General features: G+C 42.8%; 1 protein-coding gene and 1 long non-coding RNA gene across 7 annotated transcripts in view; one reads left to right on the plus strand and one right to left on the minus strand.

The window, feature by feature from the left end:
- The window catches only part of KIF9 (kinesin family member 9), a 30,499-nt gene extending 21,746 nt beyond the window's left edge, over positions 1 to 8,753 (plus strand). The window contains exon 12 of the mRNA XM_086698376.1: positions 8,453 to 8,753. Coding sequence (XP_086554502.1) covers positions 8,453 to 8,503 — 51 coding nt within the window. The 3' untranslated portion in view covers positions 8,504 to 8,753. The remainder of the gene's footprint in view (positions 1 to 8,452) is intronic.
- The window catches only part of LOC147583620 (uncharacterized), an 83,141-nt gene that overhangs the window by 24,722 nt on the left and 32,449 nt on the right, over positions 1 to 25,970 (minus strand). For all 6 annotated transcript variants that reach the window (XR_015248408.1, XR_015248407.1, XR_015248412.1 and 3 more), the window contains exons 3-4: positions 13,557 to 13,740; positions 3,186 to 3,321 (exon numbers count right to left, since the gene is read on the minus strand). This is a non-coding gene — a long non-coding RNA (uncharacterized LOC147583620). The remainder of the gene's footprint in view (positions 1 to 3,185; positions 3,322 to 13,556; positions 13,741 to 25,970) is intronic.

Below are 25,970 nucleotides of genomic sequence, written 5' to 3' on the forward strand. Positions count from 1 at the left end.
GACGCAGGGCTTGAACCAACAAATCATGAGATCATGACCTGAGCAGAAGTCAGACGCTTAACCGACTAAGCCACCCAGGCACCCCAGGACATGTGTACTTTTAATGGATGGTGCCAAATCACCTGTCTAGAGCTGGACCCATCTGTACCCCCACAGCCTCACTACAAGTTGTATTATCCTGCTTTTTGTTTTTTTTTTCCAGTCTAAAAGGTGAAAAATGGTCTCTCAGGTATTCTATTTTACATTTCTCTTATTATGAGTGAAGTTGAGCTTCTCCTCATATATTTAAGGGCCATTTTAATTTCTTTTCCTATAAATTGCCTGTTCATATTTTTGCCTATTTTTTTTAATTTTTGAGAGAGAGAGAGAGAGAGAGAGAGAGAGGTGAGGGAGGGGCAGAAAGAGAGAAGGAGACACAGAATCTGAAGTAGGCTCCAGGCTGAGAGCTGTCAGCACAGAGCCCAATGAGGGGCTCAAACTCATGAACCATGATATGACCTGAGCCAAAGTCAGATGCTTAACCGACTGAGCCACCCAGGTGCCCCTATTTTTCTATTGTATATTGGTCTTTATTCTTATTAATTTGTAGGAAGTCTTGATATACTGGGGAGATTGGCTCTTTATGATATGAATTGCAAATATTTCCCTGTTTGTCATTTGTCTTTACCTATTTTTTTGTAGTTATTCTGTTGATTTTTATGAAATCAAGTGTATTAGTCTTTTCTTACTTGGCTTCTGGATTTTGTGTCATAATTAAGTCCTCTCCTTATTGAATTCATTCTCTTTACACTTATAGTTAAGCTGACATCTGTACTGACTTGTTAGATTGCAGATTCAGACGTAGCATGTCTAGGGTGGAGCCTGAGATTCCACATTTCTAATAAGGCTCAGATGATGCCCATGCTGCTCGTCCGAGATCACACTTTGAGTAGCAGGCCACAGAGCTCATCTGCAGGAAACAGCCTCCGGCTCCTCTCCCTCCAGGCCTCTCTCTGTCCCTGAGCTTCTTCCTGAGGTCTACTCCTTCCCCTATCTGTTCTTCCCACTCACTTCTCGATTTTAGCCCCAGTCTTTGCCCCCAGTCTGGCTATTTTCTAAGACTTCCCAGCTCCAATGTCCAGTATATCACCTGACTACTTACTTTGTGTCTCTCCAGAGGGAAAGCCTAGATGACTCTTCTTGGGTTAAATGTACATTCCTGGCCTAATTAGTGGTGGTTTGGAGCAGGTTCCCTGCCCACTCCAGCTGCCTGGTCCAATTCCCTCAGCAGAAGAGAGGATGGGAGCTAAATTTAGCCATTTAGCTTTGTGCTGTGATCATCAAGCTTTATTAACCCTGGCCCCTGGAGGGATGCCCAGATCAGTGGACAGGGCCCTGCCTCTCTGAAAAAGTTTGCTGGAACGCAACCACTTTGGCTGGGGAAGGAGACCCTGGCCAAGCTGTCCCCCTTGACCCCACTACCTGACTCCAAAGAGCTCACTCAGGGTTGTCCATGAAAATCTCTCTGTGGGGAGGCAGGGCTCTCCCAGAGCATTTGGGAGAGAATTGAGTAGGGGCAAGTAGGCCTAGATAGCCCAGCCTCAAAGATCATTTGACTGTGACCACCATGTAGGGATTTCCTGCTTTGGCCATAAAGAGGCCTGCCCCTGCTGGGCTTAGTGGAGGGGGCACGTGGTATGAGGCAGGGGTCCAACTTTATTCTCTTGCAGGTGGATATCCAGTTTTCCCAGTGCCAATTGTTGAAAAAAATTCATTCTTTTTTGAATTATCTTGTTACCCTTGTTGAAATTCAATTGACCAGAAATGTGAGGTTTTAATTTTTGGACTCTCAGGTCTATCCCATTGATCTGTATGTCATTATGCCAGTACTATACTGTGTTGGTTGCTGTAGATTTGTAGTTAGTTTTGAAATTACAAAGTAGAAATTCTCCATCTTTGTTCTTTTTTAAGACTGTTTTGACTATTCTGGGTTCCTTGTATTTCCAAACAAATATTCAGACCAGCTTGTCAGTTTATGCAAAGAAGCCAGCTGGGATAGGGGTTGTGTTGAATCTATCAGTTGCTTTGGGGAATATTGACATCTTAATATTGTCTTCAAATCTATGAACATAGGCTATCTTTCTATTTATTTAGGTCTTTAATTTCTTCCAGTATAATTGTACTTTTCAGAGTATAAGTTTTGTACTTGTTTAAAAAAAGTTTATTCCTAAGTATTTTATTCTTTTAAAAAAAATTTTTTTTTACATTTATTTATTTTTTGAGAGACATAGAGAGACAGAGCACAAGCTGGGGAGGGGCAGAGAGAGAAGGAGACACAGAATCCGAAGCAGGCTCCAGGCTCCAAGCTGTCAGCACAGAGCCCATTGCGGGGCTCGAACTCACAAACCGTGAGATCATGACCTGAGCCGAAGTCAGATGCTTAACTGACTGAGCTACCCAGGTGCCCCTAAGTATTTTATTCTTTTTGATGCTATTATGAATGGAATTTTGTTTATTAAAATATTTATTTATTTTTGAGAGAGAGTAAGAGACCGGGGGAGGGACAGAGAGAGGGAGACAGAGAACCCCTTGTCTGCACTGTCAGTGCAGAGCCTGAATCAGGACTTGAACTCACAAACTGTGAGATCATGACCTGAGCTGAAACCAAGAGTTGGACACTTAACCAACTGAGCCACCAGGCACCCCTATTATGAATTGAATTGTATTTTAAATTTCACTTTTGGATTGTTCATTGCATGTGTATAGAAATACAATTGATTTTTTTTCTAAAAAAAAATTTTTTTTTAATGTTTTTTTGAGAGAGAGAGAGAAAGCGTGATCAGGGGAGGGGCAGAGAGAGAGGGAGACACAGAATCCGAGGCAGGCTCCAGGCTCCCAGCTGTCAGCACAGATCAGCACAGAGCCCAACACAGGGCTCAAACTCACAAACCGTGAGATCATTACCTGAGCCGAAGTCAGACACTTAAGCCGAAGTTGGACACTTAACTGACTGGGCCACCCAGGTGCCCCCAATTTTTGTATAATGATGTGGTATTCTACCACCTTGCTAAACTAATTTATTAATTTTAATAGTTCTTTAGTGGATTCCTTAGGATTATCTCTATATAGGAGATCATGTCATATACAAATACAAATAGTTTTACTTCTTTCTTTCCAATCCAATGCCTTTTATATCTTTTTCTCACCTGCTTTGCCTGGCTGGAACCTCTAGTACGATGTTGAAATAAGAGATGAAAGTCGCCATCTTTGTCTTGTTCCTGACCTTAGGGGGAAGGTGTTCATTCCTTCACCATTAACTATAATGTTGGCTATGGGGTTTTCCTAGAAAAAAAAAAAGAAGAGCCTTATAGCAGAACTTCTCACTCCGCGCAGTACACATGAATCACCAGACTGTTAGAATAGAGTCTGATGCAGCAGCCCTGGGGTGGAGCCTGAGATTCTGCATTTCTGATAAGCTCCCAGATGATACTGATGTGGCTGGTCCAGGGAACACACTCTGAGTAGCACACTTTGAAGTTTATTCTTAGAACCTTTCTTCTATCAGGGTGAAAAAGCTCTCTTCTGTACCTAGTTCACTGAGTATTTTTATCACGAAAGGATATTGGAGCCTTATCCTTTTTTTAAAGGGCATGAAATAAGAGTTTATTAAAAATGACCAAGCAGATTTGAAGAAAAACCAAGTACAGTTTTTAGATATGGCTGACTAGACACAGCTGAAGAGGGCATTAATAAACTGAAATAGGAATGTAACAAAATTACCCAAATTACAGCATAGAGAGGTGAGAGGCTAGAAGAAATGACAGACTTTAGGAGATACACAGGACATAATGAGAAAGTCTAACATACATCTAATCATAACCCTAAAAGAGAGAATAAAAATAAAAAGAAACAAAGGGGGTCATCTGGGTGGCTTATTAAGTTGAGTGTCTGACTCTTGATTTTTGGCTCAGGTCACAATCTTGTGGTATGTGGGGTTGAACACCACATAAGATTTCCTATTGATGGCTCAAGGCCTGCTTGAGATTCTCTCTCTCTCTCTCTCTCTCTCTCTCTCTCTCTCTCTCTCTCTGCCCCTCCCCTGCTGACACTCTCTCTCTTTCTCTCTCAAATAAATAAATAAATAACCATTAAAAAAAAACCTTTGAGATATAATTTAAATACCATACAATTCGCCCATTTATAGTATACAACCAGTGGTTTTTTCATATATCCACAGTTAAATGCAACCATAACCACAGTGAATTTTAGAACATGTCATTCTCTTGGTTTTTTACTCCTAAATATTTCAGTGCTTACTTTTTAAGAACAAGTACCTTCTCAGGGTGCCTGGGTGGCTCAGGCAGTTAAGTGTCCGACTTCAGCTCAGGTCATGATCTCACGGCTTGTGAGTTCGAGCCCTTCGTTGGGCTCTGTGCTGACAGCTCAGAGCCTGAAACCTGCTTCAGATACTGTGTCTCCCTTGCTCTCTGCCCCTCCCGCACTCACGCTCTGTCTCTGTCTCTGTCTCTCTCTCTCTCTCAAAAATAAACACTAAAAAAAAAAAAAGAGCAAGTACATTCTCCTACATAATCATGATATAGTAATTGAAATCAGGAAAATTAACAATGATGCAACAATATTATTTTACCCAAGGTCCATATGTAACTTTCGACAGTTGACCTAATGGTGTCCTTTATAGTTGTTTTCCTCTCACACCCTGGCCAGGATCAAGTCTAGGATTACACATCACATTTAGGTGCCATGTATCCTTTAATCTAGAACAATTCCTGGGTCTTTCCTTGTGTTTCGTGATTTTGATTTTTAAAAACATTTTTTTTTATGTTTTTATTTTATTTTTGAGAGAGAGAGACACAGTGAGAGCAGGGGAGGGGCAAAGAGAGATAGAGACAGAATCTGAAGCAGACTCCAGGCTCTGAGCTGTCAGCGCAGAGCCTGACATGGGGCTTGAACTCACAGACTGCAAGATCATGACCTGAGCCAAAGTCAGACGCCCAACCGACTGAGCCACCCAGGCACCCCATGATTTTGATATTTTTGAAGAGTACAGGCCAGTTATTTGGTTGAATGTCCCTCAGTTTAAGTTTGTCTGATGTTTTCTTGTGATTTAAGTTCAAGTTCTGCATTCTGGGCAGAAATACCACAGGAATGATGTCATGTTCTTCATGTACATCATATTAGGACATGTCTTATTCAGCCTGGGATGCTATAACAAAATGCCATACACGAGTGTCTTAAACAACAGACATTTCTTTCTTATGGTTCTGGAGGCTGGGAAGACCAAGATCAAGGTGCTGGCAGATTTGCTTCTTGGTGAGGGCCTTCTTCCTGGTTTGTAAGCAGCCATCTTTTTGCTGTGTGCTCACATGGCCTTTTCCTAGACATATATTTGTGTAGAGAGAGTCTTCTCACTCTTCCTCTTTTTATAAGGACACTAAACCATCATGAGAGCTCTACCCTCATGATTTCATCTAAACCTAATTACCTCCCAAAATTTCCCACCTCTAAATACCATTATAGTGGCGATAAACAAATGTGTTTTGAGGTGGTATAAACATTCAGTCTGTAACAAGAGGCACAAGATGTTGCTTTGTCCCCTTATTGGTGAGGTTAATTTTGATCAATTGGTTAAAGTCATCATATATATTGAATAAGAGGACCAAAAGGTCTTTGGCTTTGAGAAAAGAGCTTCCAAAATTTTATTCCTTATTGTAAATTGTTGTGAACTTGTTTTGACTGGCATAAATTATTTCAAGATCACAGAAAAGATGGACCAAAGTGATTTGCATGGCTACCACCATGAATTTCTCTCTTGACATTACAGGCAAACCTTCCTTTTTCTTTTTTTTTTTTTTTAATGCTTATTTATTTATTTTTTGAGAGAGAGGTAAGTGCGTGTGCACAGGGGAGGGACAGAGAGAGAGAGAGAGAGAGAGAGAGAGAGAGAGAGAGAGATTCCCAAGTAGGCTCTGTGCTGTCAATGCAGAGCTCAATGTAGGGATCGAATTCACAAACCATGAGATCATGATCTGAGCCAAAACCAAGAGTTGGAAGCATAACAGATTGAGCCACCCAGGTGCCCCATAACCTTGTGTTGTCTTTACTTCCAAAGTCTCAGATAAACATTTAAATTCTAAATCATTCAACAGGGGAATCCTGCATTTCTATAGGTCAGTATTATATTCTCCCACCATCCCTCAATCTCTAGGAGAACTCTGCATTGGACAATTTTTATGTTTAAGATGTGCCCACATGGGGCGCCTGGATGACTCAGTCAGTTAAACACCTGGCTCTTGATCTCAGCTCAGGTCTTTATCTCAGGGTCATGAGTTTAAGCCCAGTGTGGAACCTATGAGAGGAGAGGAGGCAAGGGGAGGGGAGGGGAAGGGAGGGGAGGGGGGAGGGGGGGAAGAGAAGAGAGAAAGGAAAGAAGGAAGGAAAGAAAGAAGAAGGAAGGAAAGAAAAAGACATGCCAACACAGAAACTTGATATGTAAATGTTATACTTGAGCCATTCCATCTTAATATTTATTTAAACTTTTCATATATATTTTTATACGTAAAGTACATGGATCAGATTTTTCAAGGTCAAAATGTTTTCCATTTTGCTAAATTTCTCTTATGGTGGCTTTTATCTGTGTGTGTGTGTGTGTGTGTGTGTGTGTGTGTGTGTGTGTGTGTGTGATAAGTTCATGTTTGATTGAACTGAAGGTGTAGGGGTCATGAGTGCATAAGTGCATTCTTTCCCCCTGATGGCATTTGCACTTGATTTTGCAGTTAGCCACAGGGCATTGCCAACCCAGGGCCGTTTTAACTTCCCTTCAAAAATTCCAACTTGATAAGGGATTAATATCCTGAATATATAGAGAACTTCTTTTTTTTTAATTTTTTAATGTTTATTTTTGAAAGACAGAGATAGAGTGCAAATGGGAGAGGGGCAGAGAGAGAGGGAGACAGAATCTGAAGCAGGCTCCGGGCTCTATGCTGACACAGGCTCAAACCCATAAACTCTAAGATCCAACCCGAGCCGAAGTTGGATGCTTAGCCAGCTGAGCCACCCAGGCCCCCCTCTAGAGAACTTTAAAACTAAAAAATGGGCAAAGAGTAGACATTTCTCAAAAGACAATATACAGATGGACGGTAAGCGTATGAAAAGATGCTCAACGTCACAAATCATCAGGAAAAGGCAAATTAAAACTACAAGATACCTCCTTATACCCATTAGGATGGCAATGATCCAGAAAAAACAAAACAAACAAAACAAAACAACAACAACAACAAAATAACAAGTATTGGTGAGGATGTGGAATAATTGGAACTGTTGTGTGTGTGCTATTGGCGGGAATATAAAATAGTCCAGCCACTAAGTGAAATAAGCCAGTCACAAAAAGGCAAATTAGCTATATGATTCCATTCACATGAGGTGCTTGGAGTAGCTAGAATCATAGAGACAGTAAATAGAATGGTGGTTGGTAGGGTCTCGGGGGTAGGGGAATGAGGAGTGAGTGTTTAATTGGTATGGAATTTCAGTTTTGCCAGATGAAAAGACATACGGAGATGGGTGATAGTGGTGGTTGCACATTATCAGTACATCACCAAACTGTACACTTAAAAATGGTTAAGATGGGGGGGCCCAGTTCGTTGGGCATCTGACTCTTGGTTCTGGCTCAGGTCATGATCCCAGGTCAGGGGATCGAGCCCCACATCAAGCTCCACACTGAGCATGGAGCCTACCTAAGATTCTCTCTCCTTCTCCCTCTCCCCCTCTCCCACTTGTGCACGCACCCTCTCTCTAAAATAATAATTTAAAAAATTTAATGGTTAAAATGGGAAATGTTTATGTAAGGTAGGTATTTTGCCACAATAAAAACATTGGGGGTAGAAAAGAATTCTGGCTGAATACGGGAGCTTCAGTTTCCGTTCCCACCTTGTGGAGGATCGAGGATTCATACCTACATTTCAAGTTGGTTTTAGGACTTGCTTGCTTACTGCCCACTGTTTCTGTTTCAGTGTACCTTTCCCACCTGCTTTCTGAGGGCCTAGAACTGCATTAAAAGGGAAGAATTTGTGAACATCAATCTGGTTTGCAGAGGGAGGGCCCTTCGGAATACATGTGTGCCCACCCCTGTGGAGACAGAACCCTCTTCTTTTCTTTTTGAACCTAATTCTTGCCAGAAACTTTCAAGTGGGCCTTTGAAGCATACACATCTCCTTTTAAACATGCCTGCCACACCATTTTAAAACAGTTTTACACACTTTCTTTAGGATGAAAATATGAAAGGGGATGAATGGAACATTATTTCTCAACAGAATTGGGGCTGGTCAGTGGGCATCCTCGTCCCCAGAATGTGATGTTTGCAGGATGAATGGTTGGGTGGGTGTAAGCGGCATGGCTTCTGGTTCTTAATTCCATACCTGCTAATCAATTCCTGTTTTCTCCCCCTTTCTGCGTCCAGCACAATTACTTGAAAACCATGATGGGCCTCCAGCAGGCACACAGAAAATAGGGATTCATCGCCAGTGCCTTCAAGGACAAGACCCCCAGTAACTCCTGCTGCTCTGGAGTGGGGCTGCCAAACCCCTTGCCCAGAGTTCCAGACAGCCTGCTCCAATGCTGGAGCCCAGCCCAGAGGACTTACAATGGCCTGCCTCCCAACAGGAACATCCTTCACAGGACACTCATCTTCACAGACCACTTTTGGTTTCAATTCACTGTTTTATATGCAGGGACAGGATAAAATAATTTTCTAGCTTGGACGTTCAGTGCTCACTCAAGAGCCTGATTTTATTTCCCGTCCAGGAGGATGCTTCCCTAGGCACAGGTGGGGTCAGAACCGAGTCTCCGGTAAGAAAGGGAAAACGTAGCTCAGCCACCTTCCTCTGGCATGCCTTTGTCCCACTGGTCACCCTCTTTCCTTCCTTGGATGGGCATTCTTGGGGGGAGCTAGTTCTGAGGAGCCCTGGTTCTCTCAGTCCCTGTCAGACTGTAGGTTCTCTTGGGACATCCTCTCTGTGTTCCTGAGCCAGTGAAAGCGGGAGGCCCTTCTTCCTCAGCAACCAGCAGAGGAATGGGTCTAGGTGGAAATGGCTGAAAGGCAGATTTTTATCTCAGAATAAGAAGAGGCTTAAAATGAGCACAGCCCTACCTGAAGTTAGCAGCAAGAGCCCCACAGTGGGAGGCTGTCTGGCAAGAAGGTTGCAGAACCTGTACCAGATAGAAGGTTGAACTGGATGGCATCAGTCCATTCAAACACTCGGTGACCCTGTCCTTCAGCCCAGCAGTGAGCAGGTGGATGGGGGTTTGTGGAACAGAGAAAGTAGAAAGGCATCCGTGAGGTCTCTGCCCTCTTCCTCTTCAGCCCCTTTCACTTTCACTGACTGATACATAATGGTCCTAAAACAGCTTTCAGAGGCTCCTACTACACCGAGGCTTCACAGAGCGGCTTTGAAGTGCCCCCGCTCCCTCACCCTGGATGACACACATGGGGACTGTCACTGATTGGCACTAATGGTGTGCACACAGCCCTACTGGTCAGTCCTCATGTCTCCTTTGATTGTGGCCAAATAGACGAGTCTGCCCAGGCTCTGCCTGCCCTCCCAGCTAGCGCAGGCCTTGGGCTGCACCTGATTCTTTCCTTTCTCGGCTTCCCCTGCTCTTACCGGGACTTGTTTGGGGTTCCCAGGTCTTTAGGGCATCTCAGGAAATAGGCCATAGCAAATGGGGTACATCATCTTTTGGGGGCCATAGGAAGCAGCTGTTTGTGGCATTACTGGTCCCCCTTCCCTTCATTCTCTGCCACTGGCTGCAATGGCATGGCCCTACTGGACGTCGCTCCATAGGATTTCTAGACAGCCAGTCCTGGGGCCTGCTGGCCAGGGCGAGCTAGGCCTCTGTCATGGCAGCTGGGCACATTGGTCTCTAGTTCAATTCATTACGACAAAGGCCTCTGTGGCACAAAGTGAACCAAGTAATCATCAGTGTGGGCAGAGCCAGAGAAATAAGCCAGGATGGTGCCTGGCAGATCACCCTCCACAAACTCCTCACGGGAGCAGATGCTTCCAACATGACAGGGAGCTAGGGGGCATCACGTCCACTCAAATGGGCCTGTTGTTCTAGAAAATAGTTTCTGCTGAGCTAATCTGACCACCAAAATCATCCCTGAGGGGACTTCCAGTCCCAACATGGGACAGATAAGATAACCTGAAAATACTCCTGCTACAAACAGAAATGCTGGCTCAAGTAGAAATTCTTTTCAATGCAAAGCTAAATTTGCAGGAAGAGACAGAGAACTGCCAGGAGCTGGAGAACTGAAAACCCAAGTGGTCAGCATGGGAACTGGCTGTGGCTGCTAGGGGTAGGCAGGGGTGTGCGTGGATTGTTGCCCTTGAGTGTGAATGTCGACATAAGTGTGAGAAATAAGGCTCTGGCCATGCCCCATAGGAAGTTGGAAGTGGGACCTTGGGCATAAAGCTGGCACCTTGAAGGCTTCATCCTTCATAAAGAGGTAAGCTAGAAAAAGTTCCCCCGCTTTTGGGGGAAAAGTTTCTAGAGATGAGGGGAAACAGGTCCTGAGAGAATTTGCAACCATGCACAGGTTTGGGATTCAGGTTTACACTGTGTCCAGGAACCCCCAGCCTGAGGAATTAGTGTAGAAATTAGCCCAGAGAGGGGCGCTTGCGTGGCTCAGTTGGTTCAGCGTCTGACTTTGACACGGGTCATGATCTCACAGCTTGTGAGTTCAAGCCCCACATCGGGCTCTGTGCTGATGGCTCAGAGCCTGGAGCCTGCTTCAGATTCTGTGTCTCCCTCTCTCTCTCTGCCCCTCCCCCGATCATGTTCTGTCTGTCTCTCTCTCTCTCTCAAAAATAAAAACATTAAAAAATTAAAAAAAAAACTTAGCCCAAGGATAAAACACCCAGCAGAGTAAAAAAAAAAAAAAATCTGTACATGCCCTTACTGAGCCACACAACACTCCTACAAGACCCTCATAAACATGAGCTCCAAAGATTAAACACACACACGTGCATGCACATGTGCGTGTGGAAACAGACTGTCATAGTGGAGGCATAATGAGAGCATGGTCAGATTTTAAGAACTTCAGATAACAAATTATTGAATAAAGATTATACAACATATATGTTTTAAACAAAGACAAAAGTAGGAATCGATATGATAAAGGCTATCAAAATAGAGCACAGATTTTTTTTTTAAAGTGAAACCTGTGGGAATGAAAAACTGTAGTTCTAAAAGTTTAAATGACAGACTAGAAACAGCAAAAGAGAGAATTGCTGACCTGGATGTTTGATCTGAAGAAATTGCCTGGAATGTAGCATAGTGGGATGAAGAGAGAGAAGATTGAATGTGTGGATAAGAGACATGGTAGACAGCATGAGAAGTGCCAGGATACAGGTAATCACAGATTTGGAGGCGATCCCAAGGAGATGACTCTCTTAGTGAGCTCATCCAGTGTTCATAGCCAATTATCCATCTTCTATATCTAGACTAGACTGCTCTCCTGAGCTCCAAACCTGTTAACGTGGCATCTCCATTTGAATGTCTGTTAAGACATCTACAAATCACCATGCTTAAAACTAAATGCCTAATTGTCCCCCAGATATGCCCCACCCAAAGTCTCCCTAATCTCAGCCCAATTGCTCAGGCTAAATCCTTAGTAGTTTTATACTTCTCTTCCCCCCAACACCCCATATCAAATCCGTCAAGAGATCCAATGGACTTTACCTTCCTACTACATTAAAAATTTGACCACTTCCTACTTCTACTGCCCCTGTTCTGACCTAAGCCATTGTCATCTCTTGCCTGGATATTGCAGCAACTTCCTATGTCCTTGCTTCCTCCCCTGCTCTAATGTAGTCCATTTCCAGAACAGCTGCCTGGTTGATCCTTTTGAAATAGAAGTTAGACCACGTGACACATCTTTTCAAACGTCACATGGTTCCTGTTTCTCCCAGAGTGAAACCCAATTCCTCAAAGCAACTCGAAGGCCCTACATGATTTTGTCTCCTATGACTTCACTCTCTTCTCTCTTCTCCCCCTTGCTCACTATGCTCCAGCTATGTGGGCCTCCTTACTGTTCTTCAGACATGCCCGGGAGCTCCTGCCTCAGGACCTTTGTACTTACTGGCTGTTTTCCTCTGCCTGAAATATTCTCCCAGATGTCCACATGGCTCACTCTCTCACTTCCTTCAAGTCTTTGCTTAAATGTCACCTTCTGTAGCAGATACTGCCATGCCTTGATCATAACCCCATGCACTTGCCATTCCTGCTAGTAGGTTCCCACCGAAAGCATCTGTAGCTTTTTACATAAAGGCTTTCTCAACCATAGGTACTTATTTGCTGCAAAGTGGGCCCGATTGCCAGAGAGTTAACACATTTAGGAGCAACTCAACCAGTGAGTTGGTAGATGAGCACCCTTACCTCCTCTCCCTTGGTGGGACAACTCTGAGACAGGTTCTCCACTATTTCCTGGGACTCCCCAATAAAAGTACAAATTCACACACAGATGAATGGAACCAAAGGGGGAAAAAAGATGGTTGCTATGTATCGTGGGATTTTTAGTGAAATAATATGACAAAATCATTAAAGTAATTAATGATAGAATTTTTAATGATCTATGTTATAAAAGTATAATGAAAAGGATAAGATTGGACCATTATAGCACCCAAGTTTCCTTCAGAAGTGCAGAGATTCAAGATAGGATAAAGAACTCCGGGTAGTCCTTCCATGTCCTCCACAATCTGTAACCTGGAGGGCTCAGACACCTCTGTTGTTGTGTCCCTGGCATCGTATGGAGGTACTAATCCACTCACCGCCCCCCACCCACGGCCCCCATCAGCTGGGCCTGGGGAGTCTCACTCTGGACTTGACTTTTTTTTTTTTAATGTTTATTTTTGAGAGAGAAAGAGAGAGACAGATTGTGAGTGGGGGAGGGGAAGAGAGAGAGGGAGACACAGAATCCAAATCAGGCTCCAGGTTCTGAGCCATCAGCACAGAGCCTGATGTAGGGCTCAAACTCATGAACTTCAAGATCATGACCTGAGCTGAAGTCGGACGCTCAACCTACTGAGCCACCCAGGCACCCCTGGACTTGACTCTTGATAGCAGGCTGCACGTATCTGAGGCAATACATTATAGGGGTAGAGCACAGGCTTTGGGCCAAGACATACAAGTTAAACTGGGACTCCATATCTTACTGGCATGGAACCTGGGTCAAGGTGTCCAATTTCCCAGCCTTTTTTCATGTGTAAAACAATGATTAATAATCCTGGCACCATGTATGTCTAGCGTACAGCTGGGCCTCAACCAAGTACAAAAGAAGGATATGAATGTGCCCAGCATTATGTCTGATAAATGGTGAACGTACAAACATACACACCCCCCCCAAACGTTGGGCTCCGTTTCCACTCCCCAAAATGGATTTTGAATTTGAAAAGGCAGCATTGAGACTGGCATTATCTTTCTTTAATTAACCCTGATTCTGATGGCCTTTAAAGACCAATCCAAAAGCTGACAGTAGAGAGAAGTAGTTGCTAAAAATATACCTGGTGTCATCGTGGGTGGTGTTACTGGAGATCAGGCATCTAGAGTTAGGGAAGTAGTCGTCCCACTGTATACCACGTCAGCCAGGCTGCACTTGGAACTTCACGTTGGGGGCTGGAGGCAGGGTTTTAGCTGGACAGACTGCCCAGTGGAGGGTGACCAGCATCACGAAGGGCTCTGAAAACACTGTCAAGTAAGGGATAGTCACAGAAATTAAAGATATTCAATCTGAGAAGTGAAGTCCAAAGCGGGCTGTGGGACAGGGGTGGGGGTAGTGGATTTTCTGTCCCATCAGGAGGAAAAAACAAGATGAAGTTTCTAAACCCAGAATGGATGGTCTTGGTGCAAACTGGGCCCCCAGTCCCTGGAGGATGCAAGTCATGTCTGAGCAGCCCCAGTGAAGGTCCACGTGAAAGGAATCCTTAAACCAGGAAGACAGGACTTTGAGGCCTCTGAGTTCCTTCTAAATTTAAATTCTGTGATTCTGTAAAAGCAGGTGTGAAAAAGCTAATTCACATATCCAATACATAGATACATTTATATTTGAATAAAAAAAGACTAAAATGTTGAAAGGTCAATGGTTGTTTCCGGATGAAACTAGAAGTGATGTTTTTCCCTTTTGAAATTTTAATTTATTAAATATGAATTGCTATTATTAACGAAAATATCTAATTTATAAATAATATTTTAATAAAAACAATCTGTCTACGAGCAGATGACAGACACTTCTGCCAGCTCAGCTTTCCAACAATAAAGGGAGAGGCACCCTGTTTGCAGAAACGTATCCGCAAAGGCTAGAAGGAAAAAGGGGGTCTTACACATAGGGAAGGGGCTTCCCTCGAGGCCAGACACGACAGTGTGATTTGATGACTTAAGTGGCTTGTGAGAGATGGATTTCTGAACACAGGTGGGATTTTCCTGTTACAAGTTGCTTGAAGGACAATCTGTTCTAGCCAGAAAAGCTATAAAAGGCATTACGAAGCTGGGGTTGTGTGTGTGTGTGTGTGTGTGTGTGTGTGTGTGTGGAGTAGACAAGTACTATTCTTAAATTTGGGGATGATTTACTATGGGCCGGTGCCCTGGCCTTCTGCAGAAAGTGGGCAAGTTGAACGAGAGAACGTGTGGGGCCACACATGTGGCCAGGTGTACGAGAAAGTAACACTGGATCTGAGAACTGCAAGTCCAGATGCTGCCACTCAGCGTCTGGGACCTTGGGCACACTTCTCTGAGTCTCAGTCTCTACATCTGTAAAAAGGAGGCAGCAGCTATCACTGCCCTCTCCACTACAGGGACGCTAAAAGGATCATGGGAGATAAAGTCTATGAAGACTTCACAATGCCTAAAGCCTTCCATAAATACCTGTTATTACTCCTGTTCCCCCAGAATGGCAGAAAGCTGCATAAGGTAAGATTCCCTTCTGTTGGGGTGGGGGCCTTAGAAAAGAATGGGAGTTTTGACATCTAGGAAGAACATTAAAAAGCCCCAGAGCTACAGAAAAACATGGTGGTGGCAGCAGCAATGGTGTCCAAAGCTAAGAAAGATTTTGGACCTGAGACGTGACTTTTCTCAAACCTGACACGAAACCAGGTCTTCTGCAGCACAAGCCTGGATGTTAGTGAGAGGAACATCTAATGGTATTTAGGTGTTTCCATTCCTTTAAATCTTTTCACCTAAATTTTGTTACCATCTGTTTGAGTATTCTAATATTAGTAAAGATGTATAATTAGCTCCTGGAACAGACCTCGTGGTCTTCTGCCAATGCCACTTTCTTGAAAAGCTCCAGAAGCAGAAAATGACTTAAGAGCCCTTCCCTTGATGGTCGGCAATCCTACAATTCTGGGGGCCTGTGATTCTAGGTCAATCCCACACACACAAAATAAAGCAAGCCAAGAATCCAAGGACAAAGAGGATGCAGATTAACTCAAACATTATTTTAAGATTAGACTCTAAATTGAAAAAGAAAAAACCTGTTACAAACATGCCAAAAAAAATTAGCCAATAAAGAAAAAGAGAAGTGCATTTCTTTGAGTTCGGATGCAGCTGTTCTTTTTTTTAAATGTTTGTTTGTTTGTTTGTTTGTTTGTTTGTTTGTTTGTTTGTTTAGAAAGTGAGGAAGGGGCAGAGAAAGAGGGAGTCAGAGATACTCAAGCAGGCTCCACTCTGTCAGCACAGATCCTGACGTAGGGCTTGATACCATGAACCGTGAGACCTTGACCTGATCTGAAATCAAGAGTCAGGACACTTAACCAACTGAGCCACCCAGGTCCCCCATGACACAGCTGTTCTTACCCCTGGTTGCACATTATAATTATCTAGGGTGCTTTTATAAAATCCTGATGCCTAAGGCACATCCTAGACCAATTAAATCAGAGCCTCTGGGATCTGGGCGTCAGTATTTTTTAAAAGCCCCCAAGTGTTTCTAATGTGTACATTCAGTTGAGACTACTCTGGTAGAAGGAGTACTGGACATTTATTTGTTTTTCACCTTTGATATATTCCCTGATGAATATGGTGATAAATTTTTTGTTAATCTTAGCAATTATTTAATATCATATACTATCTTAGGAACAAGCATAGAAGCTTCTCTGCTGATTAACCTTCAATTCACAAACTTCCATAATTTCTGATTATAAAAATCCAAATACTCAAAGGGAATACCTGGGCACGTGTAGGTTGTATATGTGCACAGGTGACTCTGATTTGCAGTCAAGACTGAGAGACATTGTGACAGGTGTTCCATAAACATTGAAATAGATGGGTGTGTGGGGCACCTGGGTGGTTCAGTCGGTTAAGCATGTGACTCTTGGTTTTGACTCAGGTCATGATCTCACAGTTTCCATGAGTTTGAACCCTGGGTTGAGCTCTGTGCTGACAGTGCAGAGCCTGCTTGGGATTCGTGCTCTCCCTCTCTCTTTGACCCCTCCCCATTCGTGCTGTCCCTCTCTCTCAAAAAAAAATAAATAATAAATAATACTTAAAAAAATAGATGGGTGTGGGTGTATGGGTGGGTAGGTTGTTGGATGGGGACATATGAGGGATTCTCAATCTTGGCTCTACTGACATTTTAGGTCAATTATTTGTTGGAGGAGATCCTGTGTGTTGTAGGATGTTTATCAGCATCTCCGACCATTATCCACAAGATGCCAGAAACATCCCCCAGTTATACAGCCCAAAATGTCTTTAGACATTTCCAAATGTTCTCTGGGGACAGAACTGCCCTGGTTTAAGAATGACTGGAGTAGATTAATGAATGGGTAGATGGATGGATGGATGGATGGATGGAAAGATGGTTGGATAGGAGGAAGGGTTATATTCTCCTTTGAACTAGCTATAACATGTTAGCGGTACCCTCATTAATTAAGGAGTTAAAAAAAATCTTTGACACATGTTCATTTTATATCTGTAGGATAATCATGATTACAACTTCTTTGAAAAATTCTCCTTTAACAGATAAATGGGCATTATTCTTCAGTGTTAGGAGAAAATCAGTTGGCTTATGTTTTCTGGAGGACTCTTAGGCAGTGTATTTCCAGAGCCTTAAAATATACATATTGGTACATACTATATACATTAGTACCTACATTTTGGATACAAATTTGGCAATACCTTAACACTTTTAATTGTGTATACCAGAGTTCTACTATAAACACATTTTGTTCAAATGCAGATTTTAATTATTTTATTTTAAAATTATTATACAATTATTTTAATTATACTATATAATAATCATAATTATTTTATTTTAGTAACCAAATTTCAAAAATTCAACATTTTAATACTTATGGACATTGGAATTTCCAAGCAGCTTTGGCTGCTCAACTGCTATGTGTACTTCGGAGATACTAAAAAGACATTCACATTGTTCAAAAAGGAACAACAGACCAAAAACAGAGTCACTTGCCCCCACAGCAAACCAAGATGGAATTGCAGTTTCAGTGACTTCCAGGAAGGTGACCTTTAACCAGTTGATCTGGGATTACCTGGTCAGCACCAGTGAAGTCATCTGCATGAGAGACACCCTCCCCACCAAAGAAACCTTGTCTGAGAGGCACCTGAGTGGCTCAGTCAGTTAAGTGTCTGACTTGATTTTGGCTCACAATGTCATGGTTCATGAGATGGAGCCCTGCATTGGGCTCTGAGCTGACAGCACTGAGCCTGCTTGGGGTTCTCTCTCTCTCCCTCTCTCTCTCTCTGCCTGTCCCCAGCTTACACAGTCTCTCTCAAAATAAACAAATAAACTTAAAAGAAAGAAAGAAAAGAAACGTTGTCTGAGATAATCCACTCTTTGTTAGTAAACTTCCTTCCCAGCCCCTCTACAAAAGCCTCCCATTTTGCACAGCTCCTTTTGAATGCCTTTCTACTTGCTGAATGGACTGCTGCTAATTCATGAATCAATGAAGAAAGCCAGTGAGATGCTCAGCTTTACTCAGATGAATTTTGTTATACACAGCTTTCAGCAAAGGTGAGTGGAGGAGCCAGATTTATGTCCACAGGTTCTGCAGTAAGGGGTTCAGCTGACAGTGATGTCCTCAAATTACTAAAGTTTCCTTCTTCCCGAATAGTAATTGGGTAAATAAAGATTTCTCACCTCTTTGATTCCTGGACTTGAGACCAGGGTGAGGATACCATTTCTTTGAGGTAAACACACAGACTACAGAGTTTTTGCTCTACTTGAAGAGGATGCTTAGTGAATATTAGGTGTATCATTGCCACTTTTGCATTTTTATTTTTATTTTTTTCGTTTATTTAGAGAGAAGAGAGAGAGACAGTGGGGGAGGGGAAGAGAGAGCGGGATAGAGAGAATCCCAAGCAGGATCTGTACTGTCAGCGCAGACCCCAACACAGGGCTCGAACTCAAGAACTGTGAGATCATGACCTGAGCTGAAGTCAAGAGTCGGACACTCAACAGATTGAGCCACTCAAGCACCCCTATGTATTTTTATTTTTATCTTTTAAATTTTTTTTGATTTTTTAAATTTATTTTTGAGAGAGAAAGAGACAGAATGCGAGTGGGTTGGGGCAGAGAGAGAGGGAGGCACAGAATCTGAAGCAGGCTGCAGGCTCCGAGCTGTCAGCACAGAGCCCGACATGGGGCTCGAACTCACGAGCTGTGAGATCATGACCTGAGCCAAAGTCGGACACTCAACCGACTGACCCACCCAGGTGTCCCTACGTATTTTTATTTCTAATAGTGTCCCATCATACCATCCTTTGGCCTTGGATCTAGAACTGTGGCTATGGAGCAGTGTAACTTGTTTTTAAGGTAACAAGATACTCAGCTTCCATTGCATACACACCAATTTTAGCATCTTCCCCGGAGTGGGACCAGTGAAAGATCTCTACAGCTGGTTTCGCAGGAGACATACACTGGCACTCTCAAGATTACTTCTGTTAAGTAGAGACCTTCCAAAAGACTGCCTGGAAAGCTATTTATCAAGTAAAGCTAAATTTGATAGACTTACTGCATTAAGAATGCCAACTTGACTAAGTCATAACAATTTCTCAGAAGGTGAGAGTCAGGAGAGGATAGTTATAGAGTGTTAGGGCCTAAACTAGGTGACTTTAAGGAGCAGGAAACTGATTAAGACTAGGCAGAGTTTATAACAACCATTTTGGATTGGTAGGCACAGTGAGGCAACAGTCTTTTTTTTTTTTTAATTTAAATTCAAGTTAATTAACATACAGTGTAATATCAGTTTCAGGTGTAGAATTTAGTGATTCAACACTTACATACAACACCTGGTAAGGCAACAATCTTTAAGTAGGTCTTGAGTAAAATGCTAGTTTCAATAAGTAAGCTCTTCTTGTTAGTCCATAGTGTTCTGGGAGCAAGTATTTCTTGGAGCAAATAGCTAAGCTATTTTTGCTTGTTCTCCATATTATTTAATACAAGGACAGGAAAGTATGCCTGGTATTTTTTAATGCAGAGACAGGAAATTAAGTTGGTTTTAGTTCTCTTTATCAGGTTCCTGCAAACTACTTTGGTTGTAAGCCACTATTGGTTGCTAGTAAGTCCTACACTGGTATAATTATTATTAAAAAATAGTGACAAGTCTTCTTGTTGTTGAACTGAACACCTAACAGCTGCCGTTTCACCTTATTTGAGCAACTTGTATAAACATGACACGGCAGTTCCCAAATCTTTGACAGGTCAGGTAATATCTTTGCCTGAAGAAAAATGGTGAAAACAGCCCACTCTCTGCTTTCAACCAGCAATTCTGTTACATCCTGCTGTGCCGAAGGGACTGTCTTTTTTTATTATTAGTATTAAAAAATTTTTCTTTAACATTTATTTATTATTGAGAGAGAGAGAGCATGAGCAGAGGAGGGGCAGAGAGAGGGAGACACGGAATCAGAAGCAGGCTCCAGGCTTTGAACTGTCAGCACAGAGCCTGACATGGGGCTCGAACCCATGAATGTTGAGATCATGACCTGAACTGAAGTCAGACTCCCAACCGACTGAACCACCCAGGCGCCCCTGAGGGGACTGTCTTGAACAAACATCTGAAACATGTGAACGAAACTTTGTATGCTTGTGATTCCCAAAACACTCCTGGTTTTTGCCATGTGTGTCCCATCAAGCATTTACTTTACTGATCTTCCATCCCCTAAATACTTCACCAGTCTCACTGTTGTTAGGCCCAGAAATCCCCTGATGACTATATTAGTGTTCTATTGCTGCTGTTATAAATTATCACAAACTTAGTAGTGTGAAACAATACAATTTTATTTAATACAAACAGTACACATTTATTGTTTTACAGTTTGAGGTTTGACATGGGGCTAAAATCAAGGTGGCACTAGGGAAGAATCCATTTCCTTGCCTTTTTCAGGTTCTGCGGGCTGCCTACATTCCTTGGCTCATGGTCCTGCTAACCTTAAAAATAAAACTGTCTGTTATTTTACCAGCAAAAATGAGTTTAAGAATAGCAGAGAAGCCAGAGCTGCGGTGGGCGGTGCAGATGAGCCATTGGCAGCGATGCTTTGTAGTCCACACCACTGCCTAAGGTTATGTTAACCTGCATTGTAAAGGTTACAACAACTCTACATTTACTAGTTGGTTTTACATGAAAAGTTTTCGTTTTTGAACAAATGGAGCTAAACACTGTAGAATCTTAAATTTAGAGGGCATAATTCCTTCCAACTTCAAAGCCCTATCTCTGAAAATTCTTCCAGTGTCATGTCTCCCTTTGACTCTCCTTTTCTTCTCCTTCTTTTAAGGATGGTTGTTATAACATTGTCCCCGTCTGGATGATCCAGGATAATTTCTTTATTTTATTTTTAATGTTTATTTTTGAGAGAGAGAGAGAGGGAGAGAGAGAGCATGAGTGGAGGAGGGGCAGAGAGAGAGGGGGACAGAGGATCCAAAGCAGGCTCCATGCTGACAGCAATGAGCCTGATGTGGGGCTTAAACTCACAAACCATGAGATCATGACCTGAGCCAAAGTCAGACACTTAACTGACTGAGGCACCCAAGTACCCTGGATAATTTCTTTATTTTAAAACCAGCTAATTAGAAAACTTGGTTCTAACTGCAACCTTAATTCACCTTTGCCATGTAACCTAACATATTCACAGGTTCCAGATATTAGGACTTAGGACATGGACATCTTTGGAGAGAGAAGCACTATTTTACCTACTGAAAGGGTGGGCCTACGCCGGCCGACTCCATCTTGTTCTGTGTCCTTCACCTTGACCACACCTCCTCCCCTTGAGTAACCCCCCCCCTCACCTGCCTAACAGGACTCGGACCCTTCCCCAGGACCCTTCCCCAGCCAATCGGCTGAGGCCATAGCCATTACCTCACCAACTGCCCCTAGGCCCCAATAAAACCTTTTGTCCTTTTGAAACTCGCGCTCTTTCCCTGGTATCTCACCGCTGTGTCGGTGCAGGTAGGGGATTGAGCTCGAGCTAGCTCGAATAAAGGCTCTTTGCTTTTGCATCGGACTCGGCTCCCTAGTGGTCTTTGGGGATCACGAATTCTGGGCATAACACTACCACAGTCATCAAGTGAAGAAGGAGCCTAGCTGGCTAGATGGACTTCCTGATGTCTGGGCCTACCATGTGATCACTGGTGACAAATTCAGGGAAGTCAGAAGTAATTATGAGGTAGGTATTTGGGTATTTGGTTAAACCCAAACTCAAATACCACATTTGTTTAAATGTTTATTTATTCTAGAGAAACACAGAGCATGAGCAGGGGAGGAGCAGAGAGAAGGAGACACAGAATCCAAAGCAGGCTCCAGGCTCTGAGCTATCAGCACAGAGCCCAACGTGGGGCTCAAACCCATGGACCATGAGGTCATGACCTGAGCCAAAGTCGGACACCAAACTGACTGAGCCTCCCAGGTGCCCCTCAAATATCAGATTTTGGTATAATACAAAGGCTGAGATTGAACTGCAGTGCATTCCTAACACCCTTTGGTCCAGCAGTCCACATCTAGAAATTTACTCTACAAAATTACTCATATAACTGTGCAAATTTATACCAACAAGAATATATACTGCCACATGATTTGGATAAGAGGAAAACTATAGACAATTGTCTGTCCATAGGGGGAAAGTTCACGAAGTATACTATACCCTTATTCTGGAACATTTTGCGACTTACATAAAATGAGGTAAAATTATAATTATCGACTAGGAGAATAGATGTTCATGATCTATTGTAGTTTTTATAAAAGAGCAAGCTGTGGAACAATATGCATAGTATGAAACCATTTTACCTTCTATAAGTGTGTGTCTGTGTGTGTGCACAAATGTGTAGGAATGTCCAGAGAAAAAGGTCTAGAAGGATATATACCTGTTAGCAATAGAAACTGCTGAGTTATCTAGATTTTTGACGATGAGCATGCATCACTTTCATTTATCCCTGGACCCAGAAATTCTAATTTTGGAATTTACTAAGGAAAACATCATGGTGGTGAACAGAGATTTATCTACAAAGATAAATACCATTGTTTAAGAGTGAACAATCATTAGCACCCAAAATGAAGGGAGAATTGATTAAATGAGTTGTACGAGTATACTTGGAAGAGTATACAGCTGTTAAAAATAAGACAAACATGGCACAAAAACAGACACTCAAATCCATGGAACAGAATACAGAACCCAGGAATGGACCCACAAACATATGGCCAACTAATCTTTGACAAAGCAGGAAAGAATATCCAATGGAATAAAGACAGTCTCGTCAGCAAGTGGTGCTGGGAAAACTGGACAGCGACATGCAGAAAAATGAACCTGGACCACTTTCTTGCACCATACACAAAAATTAACTCAAAATGGATGAAAGACCTAAGTGTAAGACAGGAAGCCATCAAAATCCTCGAGGAGAAAGCAGGCAAAAACCTTTTTGATCTTTGCTGCAGCAACTTCTTACTTAACACGTCTCCAGAGGCAAGGGAAAACAAAGCAAAAATGAACTATTGGGACCTCATCAAAGTAAAAAGCTTCTGCACGGTGAAGGAAACAATCAGCAAAACTAAAAGGCAACCGAAGGAATGGGAGAAGTTATTTGCAAACAACATATCAGCTAAAGGGTTAGTATCCAAAATCTATATATAACTTATCAAACTCAATACCCAAAAAAACAAATAATCCAGTGAATGAATGGTCAAAAGACATGAATAGACACTTCTCCAAAGAAGACAATCCAAAAGAATGAAATCTTGCCATTTGCAACTATGTGGATGGAACTATTATGCTAAGCGAAATTAGAGAAAGACAAATATCATATGACTTCACTCATTTGAGGAATTTAAGACACAGAAGAGATGAACACAAGGGAAGGGACACAAAAATAATATAAAAACAGGGAGGGGGACAAAACATAAGAGACTCTTAATGCGGAGAACAAACAGAGGGTTGCTGGATGGGTTGTGGGTGGGGAGATGGGCTAAATGGGTAAGGGGCATTAAGGAATCTACTCCTGAAATCACTGTTGCACTATATACTAACTTGGATGTAAATTAAAATAATAATAATAATAAATAAGATAAACAGGGGCACCTGAGTGGCTCAATCAGTTAAGCATCTGACTTTGGCTCAGGTCATAATCTCGCTGTTTCTGGGTTTGAGCCCCATGTCAGGTTTTCTGCTGTCAGCAAGGAGCCGGCTCCAGATCCTCTGTTTTCCCTCTTTCTCTGCCCCTCCTGTTTGTGTTCTCTCTCTCTCTTTCAAAAATAAATATTTTTTAAAAAATCAGATAAACAAATATACTATTAAATGAAAAAAATATATGTATAGTGTGTTCCATTTCAAATACACACACAAATAAATATTATTATGCAAATATCATCAGTATTTATTTCCGGGGTAATGTGTGAGTTTTACTTTCTTCCAATGTTTTGGAAGAGAGGAATAGGAAGTAAATAAGTCAGAGGTGCGACTATTTCTTCACTTTTCTCCAGGTTGAACGTCAGAGGACAATGTACATTAAGGAGCCACAGTTTGGGGGTTGGGTGAGAAATACCAGAGGAGGTAGCTGGTCCCAGGTTCTCTGGAACAGCCAGTTATAAAACCCGTGCAGCACTCAGTAATCATGCTGAAAGTGTAGTGGTGACTGGTCTTTGCAGCTGGGGCTAACAGCAGGAGGGGTAGACCAGGCAAAAATCCCACAGTCCCAGATGTCCAAGTCTCCTGACTTGAGCAGAAAAGTACTTTCTTCCAGGCTTTCCCTGTGGGCTGAGCTGACCACAGGGCAGCATCAGGATGATATTAGGCTATCGTTACATGGCAGGTGAGGAGTATCCAAGGGTCATAACCAGTCTCAGACTAAGACTCCGTTGTAAGAATCGGAATTTTTCTGATAATTCTTATGCTTTTTTACGGAGATCAATTTATCAATTGTCTTATGTTCAATTACTAAAGGAGGAAGGCAACACTGAAAAGTAAATCACAGTTGCTACTTGAAGTTGATGGACTAGAAGGAAGCTACTCAGAGAGGCTGTGATTTTTTTTTTTTTTTTTTTTTTTAGTTAGACCATCCAGCCCCTGAACACACAGACTGGAGGTAGAAGTTCTAGCTTAGAGCTTCCTCACACCATGTGGCCTCTTCATGCCCAGTCTGTCTCCACAGCCAAAATGCCAGCTGCTCTTGCCTGTTCCAATTCTGCTCTTTGAGCTCTACCTGCTGTGCAGGGCTGGATGCTTGTCTGATGCCACTGCCTACAGCCTAGACTTCCTTCCCTCTAGGGGATTCTGGGGGGCTCTATTCCATTCCCTCTTCGGAGCTGATGTGCCCACCCCTCCACTGCTGGAAATAATAGTTGCTGACAGTTCATAGCTGCACTCCTCACCAGAAACTGTCCTCAGCCAAAGGGAATTGCCTGTGCAGAATATGCCCCCTTCCAGGCTCATAGCTAGTGGTTGGTGCATATGGAGATTTAAAAAAAAATTTTTTTTTCAACATTTATTTATTTTTGGGACAGAGAGAGACAGAGCATGAACGGGGGAGGGGCAGAGAGAGAGGGAGACACAGAATCGGAAACAGGCTCCAGGCTCTGAGCCATCAGCCCAGAGCCTGACGCGGGGCTCGAACTCACGGACCGCGAGATGGTGACCTGGCTGAAGTTGGACGCTCAACCGACTGCGCCACCCAGGCGCCCCGCATACGGAGATTTAAAAGCTTGCTCTTCATTACACAATTTGAGTCAACTCTGTGGGGCTACCCCAGCTCCAGATCTGCTTGTAGGATTATCTGAGGCCCCATTTGCAATCTCACTGGGGGTCAGCTGCTCCCTTTGCCCAGTTCTGCCTCCCTTACCCCCTTACTGTTATGTCTACTGAGTACATCCTCTAACAACCTTGCTGTACCAGTTTGCTGAACAAATTCTCTGCAGCTCAGAGTCTGTTTCAAAGGAAACCAATCTAAGACATCCTCCTATTGGGAGTCAGGCCTGTGCTTGCTGCAGAATCCCAGGAAACAAGCAAATCCTTAAAAGGGTAGAGAGGTCTGTGTTCAGCCAGGCCTGTGTCCATCACTAATAGGGTGCTTTAGGGAGTGTTCCTTGACTTCTTGGGTTCCCAACTGGAACACGAGAAAAGAAGACAGGTTGTCTCTGCTAGTCTCAGAGGTGGTAGGAAGTCCTACCTTAATAAATGTGTTTGTGTGTGTGTGTGTGTGTGTGTGTGTGTGTGTGTGTGTGTGTATTCACATGCAAATATTCCCTATATCCCTAGCTCTGGGCACTGAGAGGGCTTTGGAGCAGTAACACCTTCAATAGCAAGGTACCAGATTTAACACCAAGTACCAAGACCTTGGCTTCTAAATACCATCCTCCACCAAAAGAGCCAGAATTCCTTGGCTGTTATAAGAAAAGTTATGAGATGAGCTTGGTATTCCTTGCCAGAAAGCAAGGAAGTCCTCAAAGAATAATACAATTTTTATCAAAACGACCTGGAGGAAAGTTGGA

The sequence above is a fragment of the Puma concolor genome, chromosome A2, assembly GCF_028749965.1.
Source record: "Puma concolor isolate L17-30 chromosome A2, mPumCon1.1.hap2, whole genome shotgun sequence".
Classification (NCBI taxonomy): domain Eukaryota; kingdom Metazoa; phylum Chordata; class Mammalia; order Carnivora; family Felidae; genus Puma; species Puma concolor.